At 33.4% G+C, this 13546-nt stretch overlaps 4 protein-coding genes across 4 annotated transcripts; 2 read left to right on the forward strand and 2 right to left on the reverse strand. All coding sequences in view use genetic code 12, as the record gives it.

The window, feature by feature from the left end:
* Positions 1 to 280: 280 nt before the first annotated feature.
* On the reverse strand, positions 281 to 1859 carry RJT21DRAFT_127225 (Ran guanyl-nucleotide exchange factor). Its single transcript, XM_064882886.1, has one exon. It carries the CDS (start codon positions 1823 to 1825, stop codon positions 329 to 331), a length of 1497 nt encoding a protein of 498 aa, XP_064737888.1. The 5' UTR covers positions 1826 to 1859; the 3' UTR covers positions 281 to 328.
* Positions 1860 to 1998: 139 nt separating this feature from the next.
* Positions 1999 to 5098, reverse strand: CHS1 (chitin synthase). The gene has a single exon (XM_064883255.1). It carries the CDS (start codon positions 5037 to 5039, stop codon positions 2064 to 2066), a length of 2976 nt encoding a protein of 991 aa, XP_064737889.1. The 5' UTR covers positions 5040 to 5098; the 3' UTR covers positions 1999 to 2063.
* Positions 5099 to 5342: 244 nt separating this feature from the next.
* On the forward strand, positions 5343 to 7957 carry RJT21DRAFT_42593 (uncharacterized protein). Its single transcript, XM_064884516.1, has one exon. The coding sequence runs from the start codon at positions 5704 to 5706 to the stop codon at positions 7540 to 7542; it is 1839 nt and encodes a 612-aa protein (XP_064737890.1). The 5' UTR covers positions 5343 to 5703; the 3' UTR covers positions 7543 to 7957.
* Positions 7958 to 8372: 415 nt separating this feature from the next.
* On the forward strand, positions 8373 to 10004 carry RJT21DRAFT_5384 (putative lactose facilitator 1; the record flags this gene model as incomplete). Its single annotated transcript, XM_064884976.1, has 1 exon — positions 8373 to 10004. One exon carries the CDS (start codon positions 8373 to 8375, stop codon positions 10002 to 10004), a length of 1632 nt encoding a protein of 543 aa, XP_064737891.1.
* Positions 10005 to 13546: the final 3542 nt, after the last annotated feature.

Here is a 13546-nt window from a genome sequence, read left to right on the forward strand (position 1 = left end):
GAACGTCCCACTAGAAAATCTTTTCCTGTTTGAAAAGTCGTGTGGATTGGCCTAATTTGCCTTAATAGTTGCCAAATTTTTAAATGATAAATTAGAGTTTCCTTTCCCAGGAGATGCTGTATATTTTACTTTGGGTAATCATAATTCCGAGATACTAATCCATTTTATACAGTAATTATAGTAATATTATTGTTTATGAATTTTAAGGTAATATATGATAGATTACGTTAGAGCAAGCGCTAATAAGTTTATCGGAAATTACTGCGAAAAAGTTCAAATTCAAATACAAGCATATATTAATTGTACAAAGGTAAACCTATAAACTTTTCTATTCATCAATGTCTTCATATTTATCAGCTCTGTCTTCAGCAGCATCTTCATCCTCTATTTTAGTACCTCCACTAACTGAAAATTGACCACCAGCATCGATAAGTTTTATATCGTAGGATTTAGTGGCGGTATTAACAATTCTAGTTGGTTTTTCTACATCTTCATCTAAAGGTCCTAAACCTGGAGCATAGGTATCAGCAAAACCCCATGCATAGACAAATCCATCAGTAGTTACAGCAAATGAATGATGAGACCCAGTACCGATGTCTTTGATTTTAACGTCAGTTTTACCTGAACCAAAGATAAGTTTGGTTGGAACAGGAACCGATCTAGGATTTCCATGAGCATCTTTAAAAGTTGCCTCAGGCAATTTATCCTTAGGTATACCAACTTCTTTCATATCATATCTACCCCATGAAAAAACGTCCCCATCTCTAGTTAAGGCTAAGGAATGATGTTCTCCAGCAACAAGCTTAACAATATTTTTGTTTGAAAGAGCTGGAATCAAGGTAGGTTTGGTGATTAATGAACCATCTTCTAATTCACCATTAACATCAGTAAGGGCACATTGACCATATTGATTTAAACCCCAAGCAAATACTTGATCATCATGATCAATAGCAAAACAATGGAAATCACCACTAGCTATATACTTTATATTATATAAACCAAATTGTTGTGGTTCTAAACTACGTAAACGATGTCTTTCAAGGACACGACGACCAAGTTGAAATTGTTGACCATTACCCCATGCATAAACAATACCTTTAGAATCTAAAGCCAATAAATGATCTTTACCAGCTGCTAACTGAACGATGGATTTTAATTCTTTGATCTTAAGAGGACTGGCTTGTAATTTAATTTCTTCTCTCAAAAATCCTAATAAACCTTCATTACAACGGAAAGTTCCCCAAGCATATACATCACCATTAGAATATAATACAACACTCAAATTATCAGTAGCTGCAATTTGTACAATCTTAGCGCCCTTAACTTTTGGTAAATTTTCTACTAAACTTGGAGTAGATTCTTCTTCGTTTAAATCTCCATCTTCATCGTCACTTTCATCTGCTGCATCCATATCTTTTAAAACTTCCTTGGCTTTAGAAGTATCTCTTCCTAATACACCACTATCATTTGTACCCCATGACCATAAGTTATTTTTACCATCTAATGCTAAAACGTGCATTCCACCAACTGAAAAATCAACAATCTTAGTATCTCCTAATTTTTCACTGGATAAGTATGGGTTCAATCTTGGTCTTTTAACTTCCTTGTTCTTGGCAGATGGTCCTAAACCTAATTCACACATAGACCCAGTCCCCCAAACAAAGATATCTAAAGGTTCTGATTTTCCCTTTGGAAATTCATTTAAGTCTGGTAACTTTGAGTATGAATGTAAGATAAACGATGCGGTATTGAACGATTTATGTCTCTTGGTTCCATTTTGTTCCCCAGAACCATCTTCTTTTCTCTTTCTTTCCAATGCTACCATTGTGCTATCTAATCTACTATAAGTTAAATGTTGCAATTACACGAAACTTATTGTAAACAGCCATCAACAGATCAGACATCTGAAAAACTGAAAAAGCGATGTCGCCAGTCGATGTGCGACATAGGACAGAAAAAATAGTAAACACAGGTCATGTGTTCAGAAATGGCTGCTAAAAAAAAGTTTGACTATTCTGTATTGTCTACTCTATTTATAAAAAAAGGTATCAGTATATAAATAATTAGTTTAAAGGATTATGACCAGCAGAGAGATAACCCTGTTTTTTGTTTTTATATTTGCTTATAGATTCAACAAAGAATCTGGCTGAATTTTGGATAAGATATCCCAAGGAACCTGCAGCTCTGAACATAGCTAAAATAGCAACTGTCCATAAGATAAAGGCTAAGTAAGCATTTCTTTTGGTTTCACCAGGATCATATACTTGAAGCATTGTCATGATGAATACTAAGTTGGATACCATCCAAGTTAAGACAACTTTAGTTCTAACATCCTTAGCATAATCTTCCCCATCAATATTTGGCTTTGGAGCATGAGTAGATAATACCTTTCTGTTTGATCTTCTGGCTCTAATGTTGTACAATGTTTCCAAATATACTTCATCTACATTCACATCAACAACAGTGGCTTCAAACTCACCATTATCATTTTTTTCAATAATATATTGATTGGTTTTATCTTCTTTTGGATTGTTATCTCCTTTGGTACCCCAGGAAACATCATGAGTATTACAAAATGCAAAGATTTGTAAAGTACAAGTATATGAAGGTATCATTAAGAAATATTGTACTGAACAAGTAAGCATATGCCATGGATCCAAATATAAAATCGACATGAGTGTATAAAGACCATAAGTTGATAATAATGATACAACAATACTTATGAGAACATATGTTGATGAATCTCCCATACCGAATTCATAAATAGTATTAAAAACAAAATAGAAACCCACAACCAAAGCATATAATGCACATATTGTTAATAGAATAATTAAAGTCTTGAAAACATTCTTGGAGGCTTGAGGTCTATTACCAATAGAAACAATGAATAATGAAGTTAAAACACAAATACAAAGATAATTAAACAACGTAAAGATCCAGAAACCACCATTGTGACCAATATGTTTGTTATCGATTAAAGATCCAGTAAGGAAATAAAATGTTAAATAGAAATTACTCAAGGAAAAGAATGAGAAAATCAATGATATGAATTGATAAGCAAACTCGACATGAAACCAAAATTTTCTAGCAAAAGAATGATCTGTTGCCCAAATTCTATTGGAATGACGCAAAGAATACATGGCGGCAAAGAAAGCACCATTAATCCAACGTCTTCTTTGAGAAAGAAATTCAGGAATACTTTCAGGAACATCTGTTTCACCAGTGGCCAGCTTGACAAATTTTAAGACCCAGTTATCACTCCTCTTAGCAACTAATTCCCAACATAAAATACGATCTTCCGCAAGATACATATTAGCCTCAAAGAAGTTGGTTTTATTATTTTCATTTTCTTTATGATGGTCATTCAATAAATCTTCACCTTTGAAATATGCAGCTAAAGGACCAGTTCCATCCTCATGATTTTTCAATGCTATATAACGATATGCTGATAAAGCTCCTGGCAAGACCGAGATATAACCGAATAATGATTCTAAGGGTTTATCAAGAATATTGGACATCTTATACTCAAAATTCTGGGAAGCCACTAATGGATTGGTAAGATTTATCCATCCCTTACCCTTCATAGCTTTGATTTCACCAGCTGCACCGGCAACATTAGAATCACGATCAAAAGCTTTCCACAAATTATATATAGCATGATTATCAGGTTTGGTACCAACATCCAATAAAACTATAACATTAGGATCCAAAACAGGACAGAAGGCATTGAATAACCATCTATGAGAGTTAATTTTCTTTTGATTTCTTTCCTTAAGACAGAATAAAACTTGAACTGGGGCCAAATTCTTTTCATCACCTTTAAATTTAAGATTTTCGTCAATAGAGATTTGTGTTGTGTACTCAAAAATATGAGCATGGACACTCTTATTGTTAACATAAGGTCTTGCTAAATTATCTTGATAACAACCGGTAGCGGTTAATAATTGTAAAACTGATTCATTAACTTTATTTCTTCCATCTGCAACTATAATAACTTGAATTTTCTTCCAACTATCTTTTCCCCAAACTTTTGATTTTGTTCTTGAACATAAATGTGCAACATTTTTCATAACACCATGCATTGTTCTAGCAAAAGCAAATTCATCTTCATTATACATTGTGATACATACAACTAATTCAGTTTCTCTTCCATACTTAGCGGCTCTTAAGGTAAACCCATCAGCTACGAAATCATCTGGTTCTGAAGTACATGCAGTATAAGTCATATTTGTGAATTCTCCGAATGGTGATTCAGTTCTAGCAATGACTTTCTTTAACTCTATTGGAATTGGATTTTCTAAAACCAAATTCCCTGTTTTACCACCCACTAACCTAACCTTTCTCTTTGTAATAGTCTTTTGTCTATTTGGAATAAATCCATTGTTGATATTGTTCATAAGATTTCCATCAATTGAAGCACCAAAATATTCACTTTCAGTATGAGGATCATTAGAAACATAAGAAGATCCAGAATAAGCAGTTGCTTCTGAGAAAATTGATCTTTCTTCAAACTGTTTCTCCTTGTATTCAAATTCGTTATTGTCTTCTCCAATAGTTGCTTGATCATCTTCATGAACATTTGCTTCGGCAAACGTTTCTGGTGAGAAAATAGGTTGTGGTGGAGCTAAGAATCTTTCGCTAGAAATATTACTACCTCCGAATTGGGATCTAGGAGATCCTCGAATGCTTAAGTTGTCATCATCCATGATTGTAATTTCAGTTTGACGTTGTCTAGTTGGTGATTCTCTTGATGTGAATTGTGCTCTTGGAGTAGTCCCAGATTCATATTGTAAATGAGGAGTATTTCCTAAAGTATTTCTTCCACCTACTTGAGCTCTAGCAGTACTTCTTGTAAAAATATTGGGAGAGTGTCTTTGTTGAGGTGTTGGGGGGAAAGCGGTAAATTCTTCTTCATCAGAATCTCTTCTCTGTAATGGTTGAAATCGTTTAGGTGATGCTTTATCACTAGTGAATGCAGCTCCAGGAAGCATTGGAGAGTCATCATTGAATGGATTCTCGTTTGAATTAAACGGATCCATACTGTGAATTCTTACCTATAATGAACTTAACTATGAAGAAAGAAACAAAAATAGATATATCTTCTTTACGCCAATACTTCTATACGATTTCATTACTTCCATATTGACCCTCTTTGATGTACTGTTTTGATTGAAATTGTCTTTGTTTACATAGCTTCCTAATTAGGAAAGCTGCAAACAAAAAACCGATTTGGGACCAAAACATTTCGCTACCATATTGGACCCTCATAGAGAACAATATATTAATGTGAAAAAATGTCCAAACATTCCGGTAATTATATCATTATTGAATTATCAGGGTAATGCTGTCGTAACCTCTAACCTCTAATCCAGAAGTCATTTCAGTTTTATCTATTTAATTGTAGGATCGGCAATTGGTATAGGAAGTCTAGACGAAGAGTGTAAAGTTATTAGGAGATCATCATGACTAATACGTTAATATACACAAAACATAATCTATTTCCAACACTTATTACACCTAATTTTACTGATCTGAAGTAGACTAGAAAGCAGTACATGTATATGGTTGACGTCTAAAATATATTACAGACCTTAATTGTAGTGTACAGGCAGAAAATTATTGTTTCCGCATTTAGCGAAATTAAAGTCCGAAATAACTGTATAGGAGATAGTAGTGAATTTTCATGCCTGAACATCAATAGCAATGGATGACACCGAGGCGGGATCGCCTTTTTATATACATCTGAATGGATCTAGTTCATCCAATATACCGGTTCATCAATCCAGTGGGAATATATCATCACAGGTATCTAGCGTCGGATTTAATAATCTTAAAAAGTTAAATACAAATACATCACTGATCTCAACTCTAAGTACTAGTACGACCAAGAACAATCCATTGACACGTTTATTTACTAAGAATAGGTCAGGTACCAATCTTCCAATTGATTTAACAGAAGAATTTCTTAGAAATAATAGTGATGATGATGATGATGATGATGTTTCTACCCTCACTTCCATAGAGCTCAGGAAATCAGGCTCCTTATTCAAATTACCTAAGAATAAATTAAAGTTTTCTAATAAAACTAACTTAAACAAACCAGATTTGACTATTCAGACAGCTGGACATCATGGTCTTAAAGTTTCCAAAAAAATATTGAGTTCAGGACTGTTTGATGATACCAATAGATCATTAAGAAAGGGATCGGTTAGTTCCCCGGTTTCAACTTTTCAAAATTTATTTCATAGATCACATACCAATAGTCAAGGAAATATCGATGGCCAAATATTAGCCATTTCCAAAGAAGATTCACCTACTCAACTGAAACTAGGAAGCAATCCTTCAAGAACTACCTTGGCATTATCATCAATCAGATCAAACTCTTATATTTCAGATAAAACTAACGCCAAAATGTATAATTTCACAGATCCAGACTTTGAAGCAGAATACTCTGAAGTCAACGCAGCGGAACACACCACAATACAAGATCTTCATAAAAAGCTCATGGTACCAACTGATCAATTTATTCAGAATATAACCCACAAGCATGTTAACCATGAATTGGGACTAGGTATAGAGGACGATACGAATCTAGATAATGAATACTATAAAAATTATTCACTTGAATTTAATAAAGCAAATTCTAGATTTTTTACGAGTTTACTAACTTTAACAAAACCATTATTCATTCCATCACAACAAAGAAGAATGAATGGAGGTGCATATATACCTAATCTTGGCTTTACAGTTGAAGATGTATCCAGTTTCATAAAGGAAAATTACCAAATAGATTTAAAACAAAGCTCCTCCTCAAAGGAAAATACGATGATATCCCCAAAATATAGACAAAAGAAATCTAGAGAGAGCAAATCAAATTCATCAAGTGGTTTATCATTAGAATTGGATAATATGGAGGCTATAGATGATTTCAAGGTAAGGGAAGTTTCGCTGGACTTGTTAACCTTTTTCACTAGGGCAATGATTGTTTTTCTGAAAGATTACAATAATTTTGAAATTTCGGAAGATATAATTAAGAATGAAACTCTCCATGGTAAAGCTTCACCGGCTCTTACATTTATACATTCTTGGAGTAGAATTACAAAACAATGGGATTATTTTAATCAAAAGATAAGGTTTTACTTGATTAGTATGTTTCATCCGTTACAAAAAAATTTTCATGTCATGTCGAAACGCAGTGTCGGGCTGACGGCTAATATAGAGATTGAAAATTCGATTCTTTTAGCGTTTAGGGATGTTATTGTAATTCCGTTTCTAATGCAAAGGCAGAATAAATACGAATTATTTAATCAACATGAAATATCGCCTAGTAAGGAATTTGACGCATCAATGGAGGGTAGAATAATATTAGAGGACGAAGTTAGTATACTTGTAAATAATAATCAAATTTTGAGAAAACTTCAGAGTTGTTTAGGAATTTTAATGTCAAGCACACATCATGAACCCGGAAATGTTGATGGAGAGCAACACATCAGGAATGAAGTATTCTTCAATTCATATTTATGGTTATCAAATATCAAGTAAAAATAAATTTGTATCATTAGAATAATGAAATTACGAACGGTTTTATCAAGCAAAAAGTGGAGAAACGTTTAAGTTGATCATAATAAATTTACGTGGCTGAATTTTCTGGTCTACATAAGACCCAAGTTAGCTTACCTATGAATTACTCGGCTCGTTTAGGTAACACGGATTAAATAATTTAACCATTCGGTAATAAAATTTAATCTAGTAAGCAAATATATATTTAAATTAGGTTTTGAATAAAACCCCGCTCGTTGATCCAAATAGCCCATTGTTGATCATTTCAATGCCTGTTGTAAGTCAATATTATGCATACTCATCATCTGAACATCGAATAAGGGGATTTATTTTATTAACATAAACTTTCAATAATCAAATTAACTCTGTTAGATAATGCTTTTTTCATACTTAAACTTCTTGCCCATACTATATTTTGTAATAGGGTGATCATTGCTTGACTTAAATGGGACTACTTAATTCGCTTCAAACATACGGCGCAGCTGTTAGTACTCGCATATTTATTGACATTCTACAAAAGGCCCTCATTTTTCTCCCCCACATTCAGAGGACAAAAAATAAAAAAGCTTAATGTAATAAATCCGATCAATTGTTGCCGTTACACATTCTTTTTGCCGCAAATCCCTTTGGACAATTATTTCGAATTAGCATTCACAAGTAATGTTCAAAGTTTTTGACCGGATTTATCACTCAAGAAACTAACTAGATTATAATCAGTTCACAGCTTCTGTATAAATATATGAAGAATAGTCCTGAAGTAAAATGTTGGAACTAAAAGATTACAGATCATATCATAAAATTAAATAATTAATATGCTGTTACATCTGGATATCAGTCCAACCAAAGAAGATAAAATTGATCCCCAAGTGGAGGAGTTAGAAGATAACATTCCCAATACTTGGGAAGGAATTGATGTCTTTCCAATATTTAGTCGCCCTATGATTCCATTACTTGCTTCCTGTGGTTTAGTGTATTTCCTTTCTGCTTCAACTGGATATGATACTTCACTTATGTCAAGTATTTATACACAACCATCGTATTTTATGTTCTTTAAATTGGATCCTGAATCTTCTACTAGTACCGGGATAGTATTTTCCATTATTAATATAGGACAGGTAGTTGCAGCCTTATTTTGTCCACTCATCGATTACTATGGTAGAAAAAAAATAATCCATTGGGGAAGCTTAGGAATTATTATTGGATGTATTATTACGATTGTTTCACAAAATAAAGAAACTTTAATTGCGGGTAGATTCTTTATGGCATTTTTTACTGTTCTATCCGCGTCTGCAGGTTCTTTATATTTGACAGAAATTACCCCGCCACATGCAAGAGCTAGAATAGCTGGTTGCGCTGGTACGTTGTACTATATTGGAGCTATCCTTTCAGCTCTTGTTGCTTATGGAGCTTTCAAACACAACAGTCCTTACTCGGAAAGAACTTTTAGAATTCCTTTTGGGGTACAATGTGTCTTTCCCGGTATAGTTTTCGTATTCGGTTGGTGGCTCCCAGAGAGTCCTAGATGGTTAGTTGGGGTAGGAAAAGTTGAGGAAGCTAAGCAAATTATTGCAAAATATCACTGTAATGGAAATGCGGACCACCCACTTTTACATTTTGAAATAGCTGAGATACAGGCTTCATTTGCTGACGAATCTTTAGAATCTCCAGTAAAATTATTGGATATTAGACCTGTGTTGACCAAGGGTAATCTTTACAGAACTTTCTTAGTTATTGCAATTGCTTGGTTTGGTCAATTTTCTGGAAATAATTGTAACTCGTACTATCTTCCAACAATGTTATCTAAGATTGGATGGACATCTTTGGACAAGATTGTTTTAATGAATGCTGTCTATGCACTTGTTTCATGGGTAGCTGCTGTTTGTGGTGCCTATTTCCATGAAAAGGTTGGAAGAAGAAAAATGTTCATGTTTTCAACCATGGCTTGCGCACTTTGTTTAACAGGTTTAGCCGTTGCAACCGCTAGATATATCAAGACAGGAGCTGCTGCAGCTTCCAAGACTGCACTTGGATTTATTATCATGTTTGGTATGGGATATGGTTTCGGTATAACGCCAATGCAAATGATTTACCCAGCAGAAGTTTCCTCTAATGTTTTAAGATCAAGATCATTTATAATTTGGAATATAGCTGCTGGTGCTGCTCAATTTGTTAATCAATTTGCTACTCCAACTGCTATGGCTAATATTTCTTTCTGGTTTTATGTGTTCTATGCACTCTGGGATGTATTTGAGTTCTTTGTCATCTATTTCACGTTCGTTGAAACCAAAGGTAAGACCTTGGAAGAAATGGAAGAAATATTTGCAGCAAATAGTCCTAAGAGAGTTTCATTAGGTGATTATTCAAAAGAAACAGACGAATCAAGACAAGCAATGCTTCAAGTTACCCAAGTGATTGCTCAATCTAAAATCGAGGAAAAGGCTTGATATGACATGCAGTCGAATTTGTTTTACATAAATTTCTCATTATATATTTATTATTTTCAAACTAGTCCATCTTACTTAACGCTAACTTAATCGCAAAATATACGTTTTGATCAAATCTGAAACTCACATAACTACAGATTTTCAAAAATTAACAAAATGTTATTGGATTAAACATACTATAGTTTTAAAAGTATTCATATTTAGTACCCAAAGCACTCACTGCACCGAATTCAAATGTTTCGTATCATGAGCAGAGTTATTAATACTACATTTAAGTCAAATTTTCATGTTAATAATTAACCTCCTTTGAAGAAATTAATTCATGAACACACAACTTATCGTTGTTGATTTTAAAGTAAATTGGGCATCTCTGGAACTTCTGTTGTTTTATACGTAAATCGAAGAAGAGCAGACAGAAATTAATGAGGATCATGTTGTATGTTGGGTTACAATTCCATAAAAGTAAGCTAAAATGGTTTTTTTTTAACGGGAGCTGAAATATATTCCCTAATGATAAAGAATAGGAAGGAAACTATCTATGGAGAATACAAATCCAGGTTGGATAGGGATATCGGAATATGACCTATACCAGAGGAAAAAACTCTCTTAAAAGTTAAGATCGATACCATAAGTATAGTTCAAAGACACTCAAAAATAGAATATTCAAGATCGAACGATATCAAAAATCCCAATTAGCTCCTATTTTTATGAGAGTAACAAATATAAAACATGAATACAACTCACGGCATAACGAGAAAGGCGACTAAAAATACAGATAAAGAAAAAATGATCATTATACAGTAAATTTCAATACAAATTAAAACATCATTTCTTTCTTTTTATTTCCGCAGCGTGTTTCCTATAACTAAATGTCTAAATAAAAAGTAGAAGTCTAAAATAAAGGAAGTATCTGTAGAGAGTACAAATTCAGGTTGCATAGGGATTGAAGCCTTTCTCTTAAACGTTATAACAACTATTTTTAAAGGTTTGTTGCACAGAATCATCATCTGATAACAGAAATAGTATCATAGATTTGCAATAATAATCGATACCCAGGATTTAAGACTATGAAACATACTAAATAAAACATTAAAATGTTATGATGCTTAAATAGTTGGTACAGAAGCATCTGAAAATAGGAAAGGATAGAAAATACCCGAAATAAAAACTTTTTCTAGAAAGCAACCAATAATACCTAGAATTTAACAAACAGGAGTCATTTTCATATTTGCAAACTAACTCAGAACTCAAATTGAAGTTCTCATTATGTATAACTAATATTCCCAAGGTCTATATAACCTGGATATGAATTCTGTATATATAGCTTCATTATTATGACTTTTACAAACCTAAATGTAATGACACTCATATACATTCTAGAACTACTCATACGTCCGTAATAGGCCACAACCAATACTAATTTGACGAACTTTATCGTTTCCACTAGGTACTACGATCATATCAACCTACACCGCAGTCAGGAAGAAGAATTAACAAAATCTTACTCTGAACTTATATAATTCAGCTGTCCCTTAGCATCAGGAGCGAGTTGTAACTTCCAGCTCCTAGATAATGGGCCCATATTATTGTTACTTCAAATCTTTCCGTTGTGCAACTCATTTCCCTTAATCGATAACCGTTCACCTTTCTCTATACGGCAAACTACGACCCATACCAAAGAAAGAGTTCTGTTCCAGCTCTTACTGTTGTTATAACACGCTTGGAAGCTACAATGGTTGTAAAGACACGAAGACGTTTAACTTGCTACAAATGGTTGTACCTTGTTACAAATTCTATAACAATAGAAAGAAGGTACTCTAATAATGTGCTATTAGAGTTATTGTTACAACAAATATGTGTGCAACTCAGAGGTATAAAAGACCGCTAATAACCCTATGGATAATTATAAAAGTTTTATATAGTAACTATGATAATATAAGTATTTTGTTTAAGAGATATTCAACTATGGAATCTACAACACTAAACGTCGTACAAGATTTCGATGATCCCATTGTGAGATTGAGGACCGTACGCCTACTGTCCCGATTCTTAAAATACTATACATCATTCATCATTAAAAATCTATAAATCGTTGCTCGGATTTCCGTCTCAGAACGAGATATCTTGTAAATTGAGTACAATCCAATGCAGTCTTAAAACAAAACACATCTATTAATCATATTCGTTACATATATACTTACATAATAATAGGTAAATGTGGTCCATTTCAGCACAGGTTATACCTACCTACACTTGCATCCTATGATTGCTAACCAAAAAATGATCCTAGAGGCCATCGTTCAAGATAATACCAATTGTCAAACAACCATTGGATCTTATGCGTTTAAACAAGATCCACTTTCTATTACACGAATCATTCTACGCTGCAAGCTCTTCAGAGACAGTTAACATTCCTTTCAAGACAGTACTCGGCTATAATATATCTCATATAACTATTTCCTTCCTATCCACCCTCATTTTCTTTCATTTACTGGACTTGATCTAATCTTTCCAAAATAAGTAGAAAGCATTGAAAACGACTTAAAACTCTCAGAAACAAAGAATATATAGTGCTACGTAAACCATTGGCGCAACGTCTTATATATTCGACTATTACAATTGACGAAATGCTAGTAAGGAGCGTTTTTATTTCGTTTTCCATCCCAGAACCAGATCACGACGACATATTGATTATTAAAATGTAGTAGAAATCTATGTTAATGTAGTCTCTTTATAAGTATTTTGATTTAGTGGTATTCAACTAATGTTGCAATACGTGTGTAACCTGCAATGGTTGTAAAAATAGGAGGGAGCTACTCTAGAATTGAGATATTAGCGAGGTGTCGATAGACCTGTAATGATTACTATGGATATAGGTTTAATATAGTGACTATGATATAAGTATTCTGTTTAAAAGCCTGCAACCATGGAATTTTAAATATACAAGACATAGATGATCTTGTTATGTGGTTAAGAACTGAATCAAAAGCCATGCATGTTAATTGTAGTTCTTCGTTAGGAAGTAGTAGCAAAAGGTTCGAATTTGGCCTCTCTAAGTTATTCAAGATTGTGAGCGTTGTCTTATAGAAGAATAAATATTTCTTAATGTCTGTATACTTACAACTTGCGCTCATTTATTACTTTTTGAGAAAAACAATCGATTATGTTCAGCAATTGCACCAAGATGTGACCTTTATATGAATTTCACCGAAAACAAAGTTTTATCAGCTTGTTAAGAACTATTCAAGCCGTGTACATACCTCTTTAACCACGAAAATGCTTCCCAGGTTAGATTTAGTATATAATGCTATGGGGGGATAAATAATGTTCAGTAGGGCATGTATTTTATAAAATTATAATTTTCGACGTAAGATTTGTTTTGCAACATGTTTGTAATCTGCAATGGTTGTGTGAATATGATGGGATACTCTATTATTGTGATATTAGCTTTATCCATCATCGGAAGTAATTGCTGTAAATGAAACTAAAAGAATCTGAAAACTCAGAGGTATTAAAAATAGACCTCATATAGCCATACTGAG

The sequence above is a fragment of the Scheffersomyces amazonensis genome (genome assembly GCF_036850825.1).
Source record: "Scheffersomyces amazonensis strain UFMG-HMD-26.3 chromosome Unknown RJT21scaffold_4, whole genome shotgun sequence".
Taxonomy (NCBI): domain Eukaryota; kingdom Fungi; phylum Ascomycota; class Pichiomycetes; order Serinales; family Debaryomycetaceae; genus Scheffersomyces; species Scheffersomyces amazonensis.